Raw genomic sequence first — 19,620 nt, 5'->3', positions numbered from 1 at the left:
GGTATGAGCAGTATGGATGAGTCGGAGCCACAGAGTTCTAATCAAGAATGGGATGAACCCATGTCACCACCACCTCATGACCCAGGCTCAAATGACGGCCCAGCAAGCCCTGACCCTATGAGCCCAGACAATGATGGGTTTGATGATCAGTCTAGAGGTTATGATGACTGTATGAGCGCCAATAATCCAAGAACTCCAGATGATCCTATGAGTCCAGATGATTTTGGTGGTGAAGAGCCAATGAGTCCAGATAATAATTCAAGAATTACAACAACCGCCTGGAACACCTGATTATCCCATGAGCCCAGAAAATGGTGTTTGTTCAGAAGGGTCCACTCGATCTGAAGAACCTGGACAGCTCAGAGGGCCTTCCACGCCAGAAGGTCAGCCAGTCCTGTCAACCCCAGATCACCTGATGATTTTGCTAATTTTGATGGCCCAAGATCCCCAGATGACATTGGCAGCCAAGATGGTCCTAGATCACCTGACTATCCTTCGAGTGCAGGCCGTCCGAGGTCTCCAAGCTATGTAGCCAGTGGTGATGGCCCAAGGTCACCCGATGCAATCACAAGTCCTGATGGCCCAAGGTCGCTAGATGACTTTGAGAGCCAAGGTGGCCCAAGATCGCCACCATATGGGCCTGCGAGCCCTGATGGCCCTCAGTCACCAGATGAACTTGGTGGTTTTGATGGGCCAAGGCCATATGGTTATCCTGATGGCCCATTGTCTCCAGATAATGCAGTGAGTCGGGAACCACCAAGGTCACCTGATGATTTTGGTAGTGTTGGCGGGCCAAGATCACCTGAAGACCCTGTTAGTCTGCAAGACTCTGCAAGTATTGATGGTTCTGAACTCTTGATGGTCAGAGCAGTTTGGGTGGTCCAAGGACCCCAGAGTATCCAGCCAGTCCATGTTGATCTTTGACACCAGATGGGAGTCATAAATTCTAGGGATCCTCCAGTCCTGGAAGACCCTAGTAATAGGAGAGGTCCTATGACTCCTGATTGACCCTGCAAGTTCCAACAGGCTTCAACCTGAATCCCAAAGCATGAGGAGCCCTGCACCCTCAAACCCTAGATCTCCAGCAGGCTCTGGGGAACAGATCAAGAATGATCAAGACGATCGTCTGTCAGAAATATCAGAAGGAGATTCTGCTGTAAGTTCATAACTTTTTTCATATTGGCCAATTTAGTAACGATCGTTTATTGTAAATTCATTATATGTATATAATTTTTTTTTTAATAGTACTCTCACTTATCTTCATATAATCTTTACATTTTTGGTTATCACTTCAAAACAATACTGTTATGTTCTAATATGCTTTTTATAGTTGAATGGTGAGCTGGGTAATGAAGATGAGCAAAAGGATGAACAGGAAGCACAGGGAGCTACCAAATCAAAGCGACGGAGTGATGAAAGCCTTGGTTTGAGGGATGAACTGGACTTTGAGGCTGAAAGAGAGAGTGGGGAAGAGGATGGAGAAGAAGGAGAGGAAGGTATGAATAATAAATATTTGTTTTATGTATTTGTAGCCTCATGTTGGTGATGTTTTATTAAAAAGGTTCACATAACAGTTTTAATTCCATTCTTAGGTTTAATTGCATGTTCTAGTGTTTTGAGATATTTTCTTTCCATGTATAAAATTTTCTTATAGTATAATTGCAGGTTCTAGTGTTTGGAAAAATTTTCTTTCCATGTATAAAATTTTCTTAATATAAAATTGGCTTGAATATTTAAGACAGAAACTGATAGTTAATTGGATCATCGCCAAATGCACAAAAAGATATATCACATTAACAGATTATAATCTGAAATCTAAAAGTATATTTCCAAATGACAGGTGAAGAAGGAGAGGCTCCCAAAAAGAAACGTGAAATAGAAAATAGGGAGGAAGGAGAACTGAGTGATGAAGAGGATGATGACTCATTGTTGAGGCAGGAACCAAAAACAGTTTGTAGGTAAGGTCTTGACAGCTTGTTTTATTTACATTAATTTTATGTGTATTATTATTGAGTTTGTTGCAGTATTTCTTGTACTTTGCAAGCCTGAGGGAGAATTTCAAGTTGATTTTGAATTTGTGGAAACTGGGCAGATTACACTATTCAATAAATCTCCTTTAGGATCACTTGCCATGAAGAGAATTTGATATTTCATTGAGTCAAGTAACTATAATGAAACTTTTAATATCAGCTCATTTATTTATTACGGTGCATAAAATTTAGAAGGTATGGAAGTCTTGCTTACCTTAATTTTTCTAAATAAGATTTGCCTCTAGGGTATTTTTCTTTAGGTAAAAGTTTTTCTTATTTTGTTAATTGAAACTTCAATACAAATTCAGTGTTAGATTTTTTTATCACGATGCTTCTGGGGTCTTTAATTGTTTACTGAATGTGCTCTTTGTTGCAGATTTTTCAACAAGGGTCAGTGTACATGGGGAACAAATTGTCGATTCTTACATCCAGGTGTATCTGACAAAGGCAATTATAATATGTTTGCACCTTCCAAACCCCAGGCCAATACAGACAAGGAAGAGGAAACAACTGAGAGAGAAAGGGTACGTTTCCTTTTTTTTTTGTCTGAATTCAATAAGATTATGAAACCAAGTATTTGGATCATCTGACTGAATAGTAGATGGATTTTGGTGACATCAGTTGCTTTCATCAGAACCTCAAAACCTTGAAAACAAGTGTTAACAGAACTGTTTCATCAGTTCTAAAATGTTCTTAGTTGTTTTTTCTTTGCAGCCCAGAGAAGTTAGGCGATTCATCCCTGAGCCTTCACCTTTTGAATCTGCTTGGGAACGAGGACTTCGTTATGCTAAGGAGGTAAAAATCCTTCAGAGGTCAAATAGAATAGTATGTATTACTTGAAACTTTCCATAGGATTGCCCTGTAGGGGGGTAGTGCCATCAGTGCATCTCAAGCAGTGCACTGTAGGCATTACTTAAGGTTCTTTGCAGCATCCCTTCGGCCCCTAGCTGCAACCTCTTTCATTACTTTTACTGTACCTCCGTTCAGTATTCTCTTTCTTCCATCTTGCTTTCCACTCTCTCCTAACAATTGTTTCTTAGTGCAACTGCTAGGTTTTCCTCCTGTTACGCCTTTCAAACCTATCTCCTCTCAATTTCTGTTTCGGTGCTGAATGACCTCATAGGTCCCAGTGCTTGGCCTTTAGCCTAACTTTTATATTCCATAAATCTATATTCCATTGGATTAGGTGAAAATTTGCATTTGTATTTCGGATTTACATAATCATTGCATTGAATATATTTAGCCCTTAATTGTTGTGTCATTACTAAACATTCTGTATGTGCAGATGATGAAGCGAGCTAACAAACGAAAAGAAACTGATGCTGACTTTGAAGAGAAGCGTTTCAACCTAAGTTTAGGTCAGGCAGAGTTAGACAGAGAAAATGACTATTATACTCGACCAGCATCACCTGTCTATAAACAGCCAGATGAAATAACTGATCAGTACCTGGATCCCTATGAAAAACAAGCTATCAGACATTTCCGTGGCGGTATGTATATTTCATTTTAACTTTTACAGCAGTTAGTAGAAAAAGCTGGGTCATTATTGAGTAAAAGTTCTGTAATCATTTTTTTAGTCTGAAAGATTTATTCTTGAATGTGACTTGTTAATCAAAGTTTTTAATCACCTGCTTTAAAATAGAGATGAGATAAGGGGGTCAAAGGTTTCTTTATCTCTGTGCCATTCTATTTTGTTGTCAAATGTAAACAATTATGTTGCTATTTAAATAAAGTCCATAGGTCCTGTAATACAACCCTTCAAAACTTTATGTGATAGGCCTAGTCTCCCTGACATACCCAGTTATATTTCTGCTACCAGTTACGTACTTGGAATAGTGTGTAGAAGCTCGAGGATGTATAAAAGCCATGGGAGTGACAAATCAAATTGGCACCACTCAAGTAATAACTAATAACTTCTAACATATATGCCCATGCTATCCTTATTGAGTGATAGTTGACATGATAAATGAAAGTGAAAGTTGGTTGTTTCGAGTTATTGTAGAACTGTACACTATTTTCAGTGTATCTGTATTAGTAACAATCTGAATATTTAAGTAATTTCTCAATTTTCAGGTCATTTTGAAAACTTTGAGGTTCGTTATCATGTTGACCCAAGGTACAGCATGAGGGAAGGAGGTCACGACAGATCTCGGAGGGAAAAATATGAACGTGAAGTATCTGAGAGAACTAGTAGACGATCAAGACACGCTCCTCCTGGCGAAGAAAGGTAATACGCAGTGTAGAAAGTTGGCTTTATGTATTGTGATTGATAACAATCTATTAAAAAAAATTTTATTTTCTAAGAAATCTGAGTTATCACTGGGTTTATAGACATACAGCAGTGTTTCCATTAGTTTTATCAATCATGTTCAATACCTCTTAAATTATTGATCGTATATTTATTGTACAGATGGTAATTTTGTCAGAACAAAGAGAAAGAAAATATGCTCTTGTATTTGCTATTTTACTTGGAAATAATATTCATTGTTAAGTTCTGTGGTTCATAAGAAGGAAATGGCAACCAGAACAGTTGATAGAAAATAATTAACAAGGTTTTTCAATATCATATTCTAAGAATTACATAGACAAATTATACCTGTCATGCATTTTCTTCTTGTTCATCATTATTTGTCCCACCCTTTTATATGTCATGTTTGCTCTTCACTGGGGCCATAAGTCTGTATTCTTTCTCAGTCTATATATAATTTGAGTATTTTTTTTCATAATATTGAGTACTTACTCAGTGGCAGAGAATGTCTGTATAGCCTACACTCTCATGTATACATTATATGTTACCGATACATTTATTATAATTTTAAGCTTATTGAAGTTATATAGTATTTTGATTATATAAATACTGTACAATTAAAGTTTAAAGGCATTACTACATTTCTTAAACCACGGGTATGATAGATTTGGATGCTCTTGATTTATTAGCAGGTACGTTAGAAGTCGAATATGGCAGGATGACAGGTACATGGAAGTCCTTTCAACGGGAGGAGGCACCCGAGGTGAGGCGGAAGCCTGGGCTGATCCCTGGGCAAGAAGAAAGACCCCACCCCGTTCAAGTCGGAAAAAGAAAACATCCAGAACAAGAAGTTACTCCACTGGTTCATCCTCTCATTCATCCTCCAGGTATTGTCTGCAAGCAAATTTGTGTTCTGTCTTGTGCAAGATTCATCGAATGTAAATAAGTACAGAACCATCAACATTTTGTTTCTTCCTGTGATGTTTGTTTGTCCCAGTGTATTGACTGAAAGGTGTAGCTCTTTGATATGGAAACTAGTTAGAAAAGGATTATGTGATAATCCTGTTGCACAACAAATGATTTTTGACTTATTACCATCTGTTACTGTTTTGTTGAAGTTTTCTGTCTTGGTCTCTTTGTTTCATTATTGTCTGCTTATAAAGTGCTAAGAGAGTATGGCTGATGAAGGGTTTGGATAGCACATTTAATTCTCTAGACTTGTGGTATTTTTCCTTGTTTGTAACAATATTAACATTCCCTCCTTTTTTTTGCTCTTTGCTCTTCTTCCATGTGTTGTACAGAAATTCTGTTTTGTAAATTAAGTAGATTTACATTACAACTAGTTGCATCTATGTATAGAAAGATCATGCAAAGAGCACTAAATATACTTATACATGTCTATGTCCTTATAACATGCTTCATTTGGTCAACAGAACATCTCGCTCCTCATCCTACTCGAGCAGAAGTAGAACCAGAAGTGAAAGTAGAAGCTCCAGAAGCAGCATGGGGAGTCGTAGCAGTAGGTCACGTTCTTCTTCACATTCACCCTCCCCAGGGCGACGACGAGGCAATCACCGTGAGAACTTTTTTATTGGTTTTTTCTTTTTAGGGTTTGATCCTCAGTAGAAAATCATTTAATAGGCACACTAAACACTCACAGCTACTCCAAGGTTATTTTACTTTTACTTGTCTTTTTGGAAAGCTTGCGAAATATCCATTACAGCTTATTGTGATGAATTGGTTTATGTTTTTTTTAGAACAATTCCATATGATTGGTATTTATATTTTTGCTTAGGTAAGTATGATTGTTTATGTGTGACATATTTATTTTTTGGGAGGATTTTTATTTATACCCAGGTAAACTTGGTCATTTTTTAGTGACATATATTGTTTGCAGATAAATCTGGCATACGTTCTTTGTCCATGAAAGGAAGACCTCCTCCACCTACTGGATCTCATACCCGACCTCCGATACCCCGCAGACCAGTTGAACCCAGAGACCCAAGGTATGTTGAGTCATTTGCTTTGACAGTGTAGTATTATAATGTTAATAAACATTATATTTTTCTGATATCTAATATGTAAGTTATATTTAATTGTCATGAAACATCCAGCTGATTATCTACCTTGGACAGTAGAATGGCTTGGGATGTATAATTCCATTTGCTGGAAAACTCTGACAATTTCTTCTTTTTATCAGATTTTTTTTTTTTTTTTTTTTTTTTTTTCATTTTAACTCTTTGAAGTTACTGGGGTTACTTTGCATGTCAGCCCATATGTCGTCATTTTTCTGACAAGGTTGTTCATTTGTTCGTATGTGTACAACTCTTTATTTCTTGTGGTTATATTTTTCTTTCTGTGGACTGCATTCTATTTATCAGATTTTTTTTGTTTTTGTTTAAGTTAATCCTCATTATGGACTCTTGCCTATGAGTAGGTGTGCAGTGAGAGTAAATGAACAACTAAAATTTGAACTTAAATCTTCAGTGGAAGTCATTAGCTGTACATACCTTTGGTCTTAACATTAGGATAATCTTTTAGCACCAGGTAAAATCTGGTAGACTTGATAAAAAAAATGTGTGTAATCCAGGAACTATTTGCATCTGTGGAGTTTGCAGCCTGTGACCTTTGCATTGCAGAATAAATAAAAAAAGAAGTGTCAGGCATTTGTATATTATTTATATTAATGTCATTCATATTTTATGCTCACAAGTTGATAAGGATGAATTGGTTGTTTGCTAGGGTTTGAGGTCATGCATTGCTAGCAGTGTATTATATATCAAAGTCTCTCCATAATGCCTAACACAGCCTTTTGTAGACAATAATTACTACAGGTTCTTTGCAGCAAATCCTCTGCCCCAGCTGTAATGTCCAAATACTTCAACTTAACCAATATCCAATTTTCAGTTCTTATCTAAGAACAAACCTTTAGGCCAAGACTTATGTGAGAATGTGGTAAACTACTTTTTGATCAATAGAAAAAAAGTGGGATTCAGCTTTTATTCCATTTGTGGCCTCTGTGTTCTGAGCCACTCCCCAAACATTTTGTTTTGTAAGATGGAGGAGTCTTGAAGTTTTGATCATTTGGTATTGTTACTCCTGACAAAATCTTGCTGTCTGTGTACCTTGATTACTGTATACACTACACTGTTTCTTCCTGCATGAGGAAAATTTCTAAGATTCGTAATGTTTGTTTATTGCACTTGATTCACTTCTCAGATTTTTTTATTTGTTGTTTGGACTTTTGGTATGGAAGCAGTATTTGACTCGGACAAAATTACATATGCATGTCAGAATTCATTCATTTGTTTGTGCAAAGTTGGGTATTATCTGGGGTTGTTAGAAGTAAAATTCAACTTCAGAAACAAAAAACAGAAGTGGTAGTACTTCTCTGCTGTCGTTATTAAGATTTTTGAAAAGTGCAGTTATTGCAGCTTGTATAATACATTAAACTGGAAAACCAAAGAAACATACATCCAACTTAAAAGACACTGAAGTGTGTAGCATAACCTGCAATAAAAGTAGTCTTTAAACATAGATAGTTGATAAGTAAATTGTACTGCAACTTGCATACATACATGATAGAAGTTTGATAAGTAAATTGTACTGCACTTGCATACATACATGATAGAAATTGATAAATAAATTGTACTGCACTTGCAGACATACACTGATACAAGCCTACATAGGTCAACAAAGTGTTTCACTTTCCACTTGTATTCAGGCACTGCAAATCTGCTTCCATTCGTACCTGTCAGCCAAACTAAGATAGGATGTTTGTTACTTCGTCAAGACTCAGCCAGTAATGGATGCCATTCATTATGAAATTTCATACCTTATGTTCTTGTGAACGTTATATTTTACTTCATGAGTACAAGTTTTAAAAATATTTTTTATAAGTGAAGCATCTTGGAAAAGGAAAAGGAACAAAATAAGATATGTATAAAGATACGTTAATTTTATAGTGTAGCAAGTAAGAGATCTTGATACTGCTGATTTAGCTGGCTTTGGGCAGGTTGCTGATGTTTTGCTCATTATGTCATTGACAAACTTTGACCTTACTCTTTGGTGATTAGAATTATACAGTGCAGTCTGCTTGAATGTGGTGGCATTTCTTTTTTCTTGCTTTGAACAGACCTCGCAATATTTATTCTTTCTTCAGAATCTGGTACATCTTTTGTTGTGATAAGTGTAGGGAATTCGAGGTGCAGCCTTAAAGTTATATGCTTGGTGTTTGGCAGTGGTTTTATGGTCTGCATTTGGGTTTTATGGGTTTTTACTATCTTATGCATGCATGGAAAAGTTGTTGGTTCTTTGTTGCACAGGTAGTCTCATCATGTTGTTCCTTTGAGTCCCATTGCAACAGAAACACATTATATATCTGCAAACAAACAAGACGTTTAAGGGGATTAATTCAATATATATTCGTTTTGAAACCGATTTCCTTTTTATTTTTTAACTTATCAGATAAATTCTTTATGCTATTTATAATTGTATAATGCCTTTATTTATCGTTTTATTTTATTTAAAATAACGTCTAACCTATCATTCACAATATACTGTGGTAAGTCTGTGCATAAGTTGAATTAGATTTTTGTCATCTTTTTCAGTGTTTATCAACTTGAAAAAAGTTTTTCATGTATTTGAGTTTTATAATTCTTTTTATGTAATTTTGTTAATATTAAAAAGGGTATCCCTGAAAATTTTTTTAGAGCATACTTATTACTCTTCATATTACCCATTTCTTCATGTAAACTTGAATACTATAGTCTGTCTAGAATGTCATGAAACATCGAGTAGGTTTGCGACGATGCCAAACTTCCTCAAGACTTTTAATCTGACTCAAGCTTATCCCAGCATCCTTTTATTCCGGGTCCTTTAATACGGTCGTAAAATTTCCTTTTTAATCCCATAATCTGAATCTTTCCAGTCACACAAAAGCTGAATGGTTGTTGTGGATTAAGTTGACCTTGTGTTTCGAATACAGCTCATAAAGTTGATTACCCTGTTTATTTTAAAAACATTCATGTAAAAAAATTTTTTTTAGGAAGAGTTCGAGTCCTGTAATACATATCACAGTTTTTCTACACTTTTAAAGAGATCCATCTCAGATGAAAATAAAAATTTAACGTTCTGTACCCTACGATCAATCTAGTTCAGTACAATACTGGAATCTTAATGTACTAAATGTTTTCGAGCTTTATTACTCATAAAGCTTTAACTTGTATTCTTTATATAATTTGAATTCTGATTGAATCAGTTTATATTTGAACATTATCAAATGTGTTGTCAGGTTCTTGAAGATATCTGTAGCCTGGCATCGTCATTCTCTCTCTCTCTCTCTCTCTCTCTCTCTCTCTCACCATATTTGTTGTAGAATTGATGGATGTGTCAAACATCAAATATTTCATAAAATAATTTTTTTTCTGCATTAAAACAATTTCTTGGATGTTAGGATAATGAAATGATAAAATTAGTAGACATTTTCTTTAAAATAAGCCACTGTTTCAGTTAAAAAAAAAAAAATAAAAATAAAAATAAAAAAAAAGAAGTACTTGTGGACATTGAATATGACTTCTCGTGTCTGAGCACTTAATTGCTGCCGTGGGGAGCCTTCCATCTTAAACCGTCACGCTTGGGTATCAGAACCAAAGTGATAAGCTACTTACCCTTCCTGACCTGAGACAGAGAGAGATGTGGCAAAGTGTATGCCAAATCTACACTGGTTTTTCGCCTTAAGTGAGATTTAATGAATGAAATTGGGCGCAAAGCGGCAACGTCGGAAACCTACTCTATGTTTCATGACATTCTGGACAGACTATAATAGCAAAGTTTCTTGGTCAGCTAGTGAGAATAAGAATTGGCACAGGGTGAATTGTCTTTGCTAAATTTTTTGTCAATGGCCATATCCTGCATGCAATTTCTGTGCTCTGCTTGGTGCTCAAGAGGTGTCACTCCAATCACCAATGCGCTTGGTAACTTTATCCCTATCTGGTTTAACAGCATCAATTCTCTTCCCCTTCAGGATGCTTAACATTCCTCGTCGCCCAGGAAGTCCAAGTCAAGCAAGATGGATTCCAAAAGACAGGTGTGGTGTGTGGTGTGTGCCTTAGCGTATGTTGGTCAGATTTCAGTAATGTGTTCTGGCAGTGCTTGTGACTAACTGTATCATTTATTAATAGTATGTATTGAGTCAGCTGCTGTACAATTGTTCATTGTTGCATGTGCTTTACTGTATTTATATGCAGTATCGTTGTAAATCTTATGGCTTCAATGAAGTTTTTGCTGACTGCTAGGTCTGCCTTTTTTCATAGACTACTACATTACATCATATATGGATCCAATTTCATTTTCATCTAAGAAATGACATAACATCGGTTTGACAGCTTGGAAGTAAAATGCAAAGGAATGCCATAATAACATCAGTAGTTTTTCCTCCCCCCTTCATCATTAGTTTATCTTATAAATATATTCAACATTTAAAACCCATATTCCAGTCACGTGCTTGTGCTCTTGTGGTGTTTTTAAAAACAAAAATTAAATTCATAAAAACTCATTAATCATATAGTACTCCTTCATCTCCCTTGATTTTTTAATCCCAGCCCACCAGACTCATTTTATTGAAGATCCAAGAAAGTTTCCATTCCACGAATGCTGCCCTACTTACTGCCACCATTTCTGCTTTGTCCTCCCCTTTTTTGTGGGTTATAGCTCAGTCAGCAGGATGACCTCTAGCTATCATTGCTTTCATAAACTGATTTCCATTTCCTGATTATCTTTTTATTATTTTTGAGTTAGCTTAGGGGGTAACTTTAACTTTGTGACCTTAATAGTTATTAGGGTCCTGTATTAGGGTCCTGTGGTCTGCTTGTGACATCAAACTGACTAATGTTTTTGTACACTGACTTTCCTGGCAGATATATACTTAGCTTACGTCTCTGACGTCACGACAGAATTCAAAAACTCGCGGCACACGCGACAGGTAGGTCAGGTGATATCTACCTTACCCGCCGCTGGGTGGCGGGTGCAAGAACCAATCCCCCTTTCTTGTCAGATTTTCTCTGTCGGCGGCTTGACAACACCTGTTGTTAAGTCCTCGCGATAGTAGGATTTATTCTCGTTGCCGAGGATTATTTGGATTGACTTTTTGGTGAAGTACCCTTTGTCCGTTGGCTTGGCATACGCTACTTTGGATTGTTTTTTGGATTTTCTTTGGATTTTTCTTATAATGGCTGATTCTGATATTAAGAAATCTTCTGTTTTTCGAGTATGCTCGGTGAGTGAATGCTAGGTGAGGCTTCCTAAAGCATCTGTAGATCCTCATAGTGTGTGTATGGGTTGTAGAGGGAATGAATGTTCTTTCAATAACCCGTGTAAAGAGTGTGAAAGGTTGGATGAAGATGGATGGAAGTCTCTTCCTTCCTACTTAAGGAAGTTAGAGAAGGATAGGGTCCGTAAAGCTTCTTCTAGGAGCTCTAGTAGATCGCGAATTAGCGAGCTTGATGTAGAGAACCCTGCCGTAGATGTAGTACCTTCTCCAGTTTCAGCCCCTGCTCCCAGCATCGAACCTGAAGATTCGCGTTCGGAGGTGGCTTCCATGAGAGCCACGATTAGGAGCATGGAGAGCAAAATACGCTCTCTTGAAGGTAAGAGTGATAGTGCCAGTGAACAGTGCAGTGCCCCTAGTGCAGTGGAGGGTGCGTCTGACCGGCTCACTAATGCTTCCAGGCCTAGACCTCTTCCAGACTCCCAGACCCTGTGGAGGAGGAAAGTCAACAGCCGCAGGAAGTTAGGGAGAACCCCCACCGGTCAGGCGTCCCCTCGGCAGATCCTGTTGCTCGTTCCCAGGCTGCCTCGGATCGAGCCAAGAAGAAGTGTTGCACCAGTGTTTCTCTTCGTCATCGGCGCCCTCTCCTAAGTGCGGGATGGAGCGCCTCGGAAGCCTCTCGCCCTCTCAAGAGAGCCTGGAAGGAGCCTTGCGCCCTTCCCTCCAGCCCCGAATCCTTCTCTGAAGAGCCGGAGATAGAGCCCAAGAGAGCCAGGAGATCTCAATAATCCTCTTCTCGTTTCCTCTCTCGGCCCTCGTCTCCAGTTGAAGCGTTCGAGAGATCGCCAGCGCACATCTTGGCGGGTCTGCAGGCGCAGATCTCAGCTCTGGCTGACTCCTTGGCAGGGAGTTTCACACCGTCGGAAAGGACCGTCTCGCTCCTGGTGAAGAAGTCTAAGAAAGACAGTTTGGATTTCTCGCCTCCTGCAGGAAGGTTTCAAGAGCCTCGCAGCCGCGCTTCCTTCAATCAAGAAAGGTTCAGAGACTGCTCTCGAGCAGGCGCTTCTCACCCCCCAGCAGGCGACAAGAGCCTGACAGGCGCTCTTCTCCTGTTAGCCGCTCTTCTAGACTTAGACAAGAGGAACAGGATGATTGGTTCGCTTCTAGCAGGCGCCATTTGCCGAGGATCCGTTCTACTCCTGGCAGGCGTCAAAAGTCTGACAGGCGCCAGGATCCTAGTATTTTCCAGGAGTTTAGTAGGCGCGCCTCCCTGAACAGGCGCTCTTCGCCTGGAAGCCGCTCTCCATTGGACAGGCGCTTGGAGCCTGGTAGACGTTTTTCTCCAGGAGTTCGCTCTTCGCCAGAGACTCTCTCCCCCCTTGACAGACACAGAGAAGCGAGTAGCGCCAAGAAACCAGTAGGCTACTTTCACCGAGTAGGCGTCTTCCCCAAGGAGCTGCTCTCGACTGGACAGGCGCACAAAGCCCCCTTTCCTGTAGGTGCTACCCGTCTGGTAGGCGCTCTTCATTGGAGAGCATTTCTCTCCGTGGCAGGCGCCAAGAGCCTGACAGGCGCTCTTCTCCTATCAGGTGCTCTCCCATCGACACGAACCTAGGATATGACAAGCGCGCCTCTTCTAGTAGGCGCTCTCCTAGAAAGAGTTCCCTCCAGGCAGCCGCTCTTCGAAACGTCATTCTTCACAAGTGGACCAAGGTGCTACTGACGAAGATTTACCCAAGGATTCTTCGGTTTTTCTCTTACAAGAGGTCTGACCGACCTCCTCTTGCAAGAGTTTGGAGATCTCTTTCCGGCTGTTGCTCCTCCTTCTCCGCCCTCCTTGTTTTCAACGGCGAAGACTACCAAGACGTCTTCGTATGTCAAGGAGGAGAAAGGGAAGACCGTTTTTCTTTCCCGCCTTCCAAGTTGACGGGAAAGATGGGATTCTGGTATGAGTCAGGGGAGCCTCTGGGCCTGGTTCTTCCCTCTTTGGCGGACTCGGACTTCTCTTCGTTGGTGGATTCCGCACGTCGCTCGGCTCTTAATTCTGCAAGACGACGTGGGGAATGAGTGAATTGGACCACCTTCTGAAGGGAATGTTCCGGGTCCTTGAAGTATTTAACTTCCTTGACTGGTCCCTAGGAGTATTAGCGAAGAAGACGCAAGCTCACGAGTCTCTTTCTCCAGAAGATCTTCATTCCATCCTGTCGTGTATGGATAAGGCAGTGAGAGATGGATCTGGCGAGGTAGCTTCGCTTTTTGGAGCCGGAGTCGTCAAGAAAAGGGCAGTGTACTGCTCTTTTCTAACCAAAGCAGTGTCGCATGCACAGAGGGCCTCTGTTGTATGCTCAACTCTCACCACAACTCTACCCCAAAGAGGATTATCCAGGATATCTCCAGCGCGCTTTCAGCGAAGGCCATGCAGGGATATGTTGGCCCAATCGGCGAGGATTCCAAAGGCTTCTTTCCAGCCTAAGACCAAGAAAGAAGCAACGAATAGACAAGAGCCCTTTCGAAGAGGCCCTTCTTCCCGTGCCTCCTCCTCCAGAGGAACAAGACCTCCTAAGAGAGGAAGGACCTTCTCTCGATCTATTAGATCGAAGAAGTAGTACGCATGTCCTCCAGACTACAGTAGGTGCCAGACTGCTGAGCTTCTCAGACGTCTGGGCACAGAAGGGGGCAGACAACTGGTCTCTCTCACTCGTCAAGAAAGGGTACCTCATTCCCTTCATTTCGAGACCTCCTTTGACCACAACACCAAGGGAGTTGGTGGCCAAGTACAAAGACCCTCACATGAACAAGCCCCTTGCTCTAGCAGTAGAGCTTATGCTGGAGAAGGAAGCTATAGAGCTGGTGAAGGACCCTCTTTTCCGCAGGTTTTTACAACCGCCTCTTCCTTGTTCCCAAAGCCTCGGGAGGATGGAGACCGGTTCTGGACGTAAGTGCCCTGAACGTCTTTGTGAAGAAGAAGAAGTTCGCCATGGAGACGACATCTTCAGTCTTAGCAGCTCTTCACTCTGGGGACTGGATGGTGTCCACTGGACCTTCAGGACGCTTACTTCCACGTGCCGATCTATCCTCTTCTCGCAAGTTCCTAAGGTTCGTGTGGAAAGGGAAACGTTTTCCAATTCAGGGCTTTGTGCTTCGGCCTCTCGACGCCCCCCCAAGTGTTTACGGGCTCATGAAAAATGTAACACAGTGGCTACATCTGGAGGGAGTGAGGGTTTCCCTCTACTTAGACGATTGGCTGATCAGAGACAAATCGAAGGAGAAATGTCTGGAGGACCTTTCGCAAAACGTTGACCCTAGCAAGTTCTCTGGGACTGTTGGTGAACTTCAGGAAATCACAGTTAATCCCCAGCTAAGATCGGATCTATCTGGGGATTCGGATGGTTTCTAAGGTTTTTCGTGCGTATCCATCCCCAGAAAGTATAACCCGTTGTTCAGAGAAGGTCGCAGCCTTTCAAGAGAAAGATGTATGCACAGCGAGGGAGTGGATGAGTCTGTTGGGGACACTCCTCACTTGAGCAATTCGTTTCTCTAGGAAGGTTGCACCTAAGACCCCTTCAGTTCTTTCTGAATCGAAGCTGGAACCGCAGATCTCAGGACCTAGATTTCCGTTTCAAGATCTCGAACGAGATAAAGGAGGATCTCCGCTGGTGGGCAGACCCTCTTCTCTTCGAGGAAGGTATTTCCCTACATCTGCAGAACCCCAACCTAGTGTTATTTGCAGACGCGTCGGACATGGGTTGGGGAGCGACTCTAGGTTTAAGAGAAGTGTCAGGCACCTGGGAGGGGGAACAGGTGTCCTGGCACATCAACAAGAAGGAATTGATGACGATTTGGTTGGCCCTCAAAGCTTTTGAGCCCTCGTCCAGAAGGCAGCGGTTCAGATCAACTCGGACAACACCAGCAGCCCTGGCTTACATCAGGAAGCAGGGGGGGACTCACTCATTCTCTCCCTGTACGAAACAGCAAGAATGCTTCTTTTGTGGTCGGAGGAAAGGGAGATAAGTCTCCTCACCAGGTTCGTACAGGAGAAAGAAATGTCAGAGCCGATCTTCTGAGCAGAAAAAACCAGTCCTTCCCTCAGAGTGGACTCTGCACTCGGACGTGTGCCAGGAGCAGTGGAGAACGTGGGGCAGACCTCATTTGGATCTATTCGCGACCTCCAAGAACGCAAGGATAGAACTTTACTGCTCCCCGATCTCAGACCCGAGAGCAGTAACGGTAGATGCGTTTCTGATGGGACTGGAAGAACCTAGACCTGTATGCATTCCCTCCATTCAAGATTCTGGGGGAAACTCTAAGGAAATTTGCAGCATCGGAGGGAGCAAGAATGACCTTGATAGCTCCGTTCTGGCCCGCCAAGACTGGTTCACAGAGGTACTGGAATGGTTAGTAGACATTCCAAGATCCCTGCCACTAAGAGTCGATCTGCTCAACAGCCCCACTTCGACAGGTATCACAAGAACCTCCCCGCTCTCAGTCTGACTGGATTCAGACTATCAAGAGTCTGGTCAGAGTGAAGGGCTTTTCGGCAAAGTCTGCAAGAGCTATTGCCAATGCACGTAGACCTTCCACCACCAGGGTCTACCAGTCGAAGTGGGATGTTTTTCGACGCTGGTGCAGTAATCAGAACTTTCCTCCTCCAGTACCTCTGTGACCCAAATAGTAGACTTTCTACTCTTCCTGAGGGAAAGATGCGGTCTTGCGGTCTCTACCATGAAGGGTTACAGGAGCATGCCATCTTCTGTGTTCAGACACAGGGGATTGAACATCTCGGAAGATAAGATCTTCATGATTTGATCAAGTCTTTCGAGACTTCTAAGGAAAGTCTCTAGTTTGACTTCAAGCTGGAACCTTGACGTGGTCTTGCTGTTCCTGAAGGTCCGCGAGATTCGAACCACCCCAATCAGCCTCTTTCAGAGACCTTACGATGAAGACATTGTTTCTCATGGCTTTAGCTTCGGCTGAGAGTGAGTGAGTTACAAGCCTTAGAGGGAAATGTGGGATTCAAAGGAGACTCTGCGATTTGTTCCTTTCTCCCTTCTTTCCTGGCCAAGAACGAAAATCCCTCCTCACCTTGGCTCAGGAGTTTGTTCATGAAACTTACCTGTCAGATATATATACGTATAGCTGTATTTTCTGAAGTCCGACAGAATTTAAAAACTTCCGACACACGCAGTGGTCGGCCAAGGTGGTTAGTACCCATTCCCGCCGCTGGGAGGCGGGTATCAGGAACCATTCCCATTTTCTATTCATAATTTTTCTGTCGCCGGTGCTGAAAACACCTATTTTCAGTACCTCCATCTTAGGATTTTGGAAACTTCATTGCCGCTAAGTATCCTAATTGTCTTTTGATTTATTTACTTGGATTTGTGGCTAGGCATACACTATCTTAAATTGATTTGAATTTGATTCATTTTTGCATAAGATATCTGATCTAGTTAGGCTAGTTTCAGAGGGTGTTGTCTGCAAAGATAGGGTGTGGCTACCGAAAGCTTCGGTAGATCCGCACTTGGTATGCACGAGGGGTTTGGGTCTTGCTTCTTTGTTGAGATTTGTCATGTAAGGAGTGTGAGACTTTGTCTATTCCGTAAGGAAGACGTATGATTCGTATGTACGCATTAATCAGTAAACATGTCTAATTCCGTAAGGAAAAAGTATGATTCGTAGTACGCAAATAATCGTAAAACAAAAGTCAGGGTAGTGAACCAGCTAACCTTCCTGTAGACTTTATTTTGCCTAACCCTATAGTATGGCCTACGGGTTATGAATATGTCTGCGAGAGGTGATCGCTCTCCTTCATTGTTGTAAGAGTGCTACTTCTGTTATTGTTACTCCTAACCCTGTAATGTTGCCTTCGGGCCCTAAAACAGTTGTCTGTAGAGGTTATTGCCCTTTTTTCTTATACTCTTTCGTTTCGTAACTTAGAATCGAAAGTGCTTGCTTTAGAGAGCAATAGTGAAGTGGCTAAGTGCAGTGACAGTGCCCCTTGTGTAGTGGAGGGTGCGTCGATCGGCCTATAACGCCTCTAGGTCTAGACCTCTGTCGGAACTCCCAGGACCACCAGGGAGAGGGCATGTCGAAAGACCGAAGGAGGGTTACGAGGAACCCCCACCGATCTGGCGTGCCTTCGGCAGTTTCTGATGAAAAACTCCCCAGGACTGCCAAAGTTCGTGCACGTGCACGAATCCTGAAGGATTGCTTCTCGTCCTCCGAGGGCGTCCTCCCGCGCAAGGGTTGGAGTCTCGGAAGGACTCGCGCCCTCTAAGAAGCTTTAGAGAAGAGGACGCTTCACGTCCTCTCTCTCGTCAGGAGGGAACGTCAGATCCGCCCCATAACGCCTCTAGGCCTGGACCTCTGTCAGACTCCCAGGACTAGGGAGAGGGCATGTCGAAAGCCGAAGGAGGGTTACGGGGAACCCACATCGATCTGGCGTCCCTTCGGTAGGACCTGTTGATGTTCCCAGGCTGCGGAAGATCGTGCACGTGCACGAATCTCGAAGGACTCGCGCCCTCTAAATAGAAGCTTTATAGAAGAGGACGCTTCACGTCCCTCACTCTCTCGTTATGCGTTTCAGTGAGAAGTAAGAAGGCGAACGTCGCCTGATCACGTGTACGTCTTTCCACCGAGAAATATGAAAAAGAAGGCAGTTTCTCGTCTTGTTTTTTGACGCCGGTCAGGAGTATGACGATTTTCTGCACGCTTCTTTTGACGCTCGGCTTGAACGGGACGCTCGGATGGACGCTCGGATGGACGCCAGGCGCGCGCCAGTGGACGCCGAGCGTCCTCGCCAGTGGACGCCGAGCGCGCGCCAGGACGCCGAGCGTCCTTGCAAATGGACGCCGAGCGCGCGCCAGCGCACACCAGGTTTGTCTCCTGGCTGACGTTTTCTGTTGAACTCTTCAGACTTCAAGATCTTGTTTAAGATTTGAGGCCTCAAGAATGTGAAGTAAGCAGTGCTTCGGAGGAGGAAGCTTAAAGTGAACAGACAACTTCGTCTTCGAAACCCAGCAAGACCTCGGGTTTCGTGAATTCAAGAGGTCTCTGTCAATATTATATTGCTTTTCGCAAAGGTGGATGGAGTTAAGGAAAGCTCAAGGGAAGATCTCGTTTTCTCTACCGCAGTCAAGACTTTGCGATAAGGCAGTTACGGGTTATGTAAAGGCTCGACGTCTCGGCGACGTTCAGTAGGATTCTTGCAAAGGCATTCATCAAAAGGACGCATTTCAGGAAAGCGCAAGACAGGACTTCCTTTGCCATACTGCCAATAAATTTTAAGTTTCATACAATCAACTTACCTGTCAGATATATACATAGCTAAGACTCCGTCGTCCCCGACAGAAATTCAAATTTCGCGCCACTCGCTACAGGTAGGTCAGGTGATCTACCGGCCTGCCCTGGGCGGCAGGACTAGGAACCATCCCCGTTTTCTATCATATTTTCTCTGTCGCCGGTGGTATCAACATTGTTGTTATTACCTCCTGACTTAGATTCATTTTTCAACCTTTGATCAACGTTTTTTCGGCTTTTTGGTGACGTATTTGGATCGTGTTTTGGCATTCGCTACTGTGGACTGTTTTTGGAATAACTCTTTTGGATTTTTCTCAGTATGTCTGATTCTAATGTGAGTGTGAGAATGTGTGTGAATGTAGGCTGCAGGGTGAGGATACCGAAAGCTTCGGTTGATCCTCACACTGTATGCCGTAAATGTAGGTTCAGTGTTCTGCTATTAACACTTGTAAGGAATGCGAGGGTTTGAATGCAGAAGAGTGGAAGACTTTGACTTCTTATTTGAAGAAGTTAGAGAGGGATAGAGTTAGACGACTGAAAGGTGTGAGGTTCAAGGCCTATTGAGCCTTTCACGGATAATTCTAATCCTACTGATGTAGATTCTCCCTATATATATCTCATTCTCAGAGTGTTTTTTTTTTCGGATTCGGCATCGGGAAAATCGCCAATCTGAAAGCGACTATTAGAGACATGAAGTCCAAGATGGCTGACTCGAAAGGTAAGGCTAGTGATAGTGAACATTTCAGTGAAGTGAGTTCTATCAGTGTTGTGGAGGGGGC

At 42.0% G+C, this 19,620-nt stretch overlaps 1 protein-coding gene across 1 annotated transcript in view; it reads left to right on the top strand.

The window, feature by feature from the left end:
• Window positions 1-19,620, top strand: part of LOC135212405 (zinc finger CCCH domain-containing protein 18-like) — a gene marked incomplete at its 3' end in the record, with an annotated part of 83,197 nt that overhangs the window by 23,074 nt on the left and 40,503 nt on the right. The window contains 12 exon segments of the mRNA XM_064245775.1: window positions 2-255; window positions 385-923; window positions 1,027-1,156; window positions 1,331-1,496; window positions 1,841-1,958; window positions 2,407-2,554; window positions 2,745-2,825; window positions 3,316-3,520; window positions 4,104-4,257; window positions 4,971-5,165; window positions 5,712-5,854; window positions 6,176-6,284. Coding sequence (XP_064101845.1) covers window positions 4-255; window positions 385-923; window positions 1,027-1,156; window positions 1,331-1,496; window positions 1,841-1,958; window positions 2,407-2,554; window positions 2,745-2,825; window positions 3,316-3,520; window positions 4,104-4,257; window positions 4,971-5,165; window positions 5,712-5,854; window positions 6,176-6,284 — 2,240 coding nt within the window.

Source organism: Macrobrachium nipponense, chromosome 41, assembly GCF_015104395.2.
Source record: "Macrobrachium nipponense isolate FS-2020 chromosome 41, ASM1510439v2, whole genome shotgun sequence".
Lineage (NCBI taxonomy): Eukaryota > Metazoa > Arthropoda > Malacostraca > Decapoda > Palaemonidae > Macrobrachium > Macrobrachium nipponense.
This window is presented reverse-complemented; position numbering and strand designations above follow the sequence as displayed.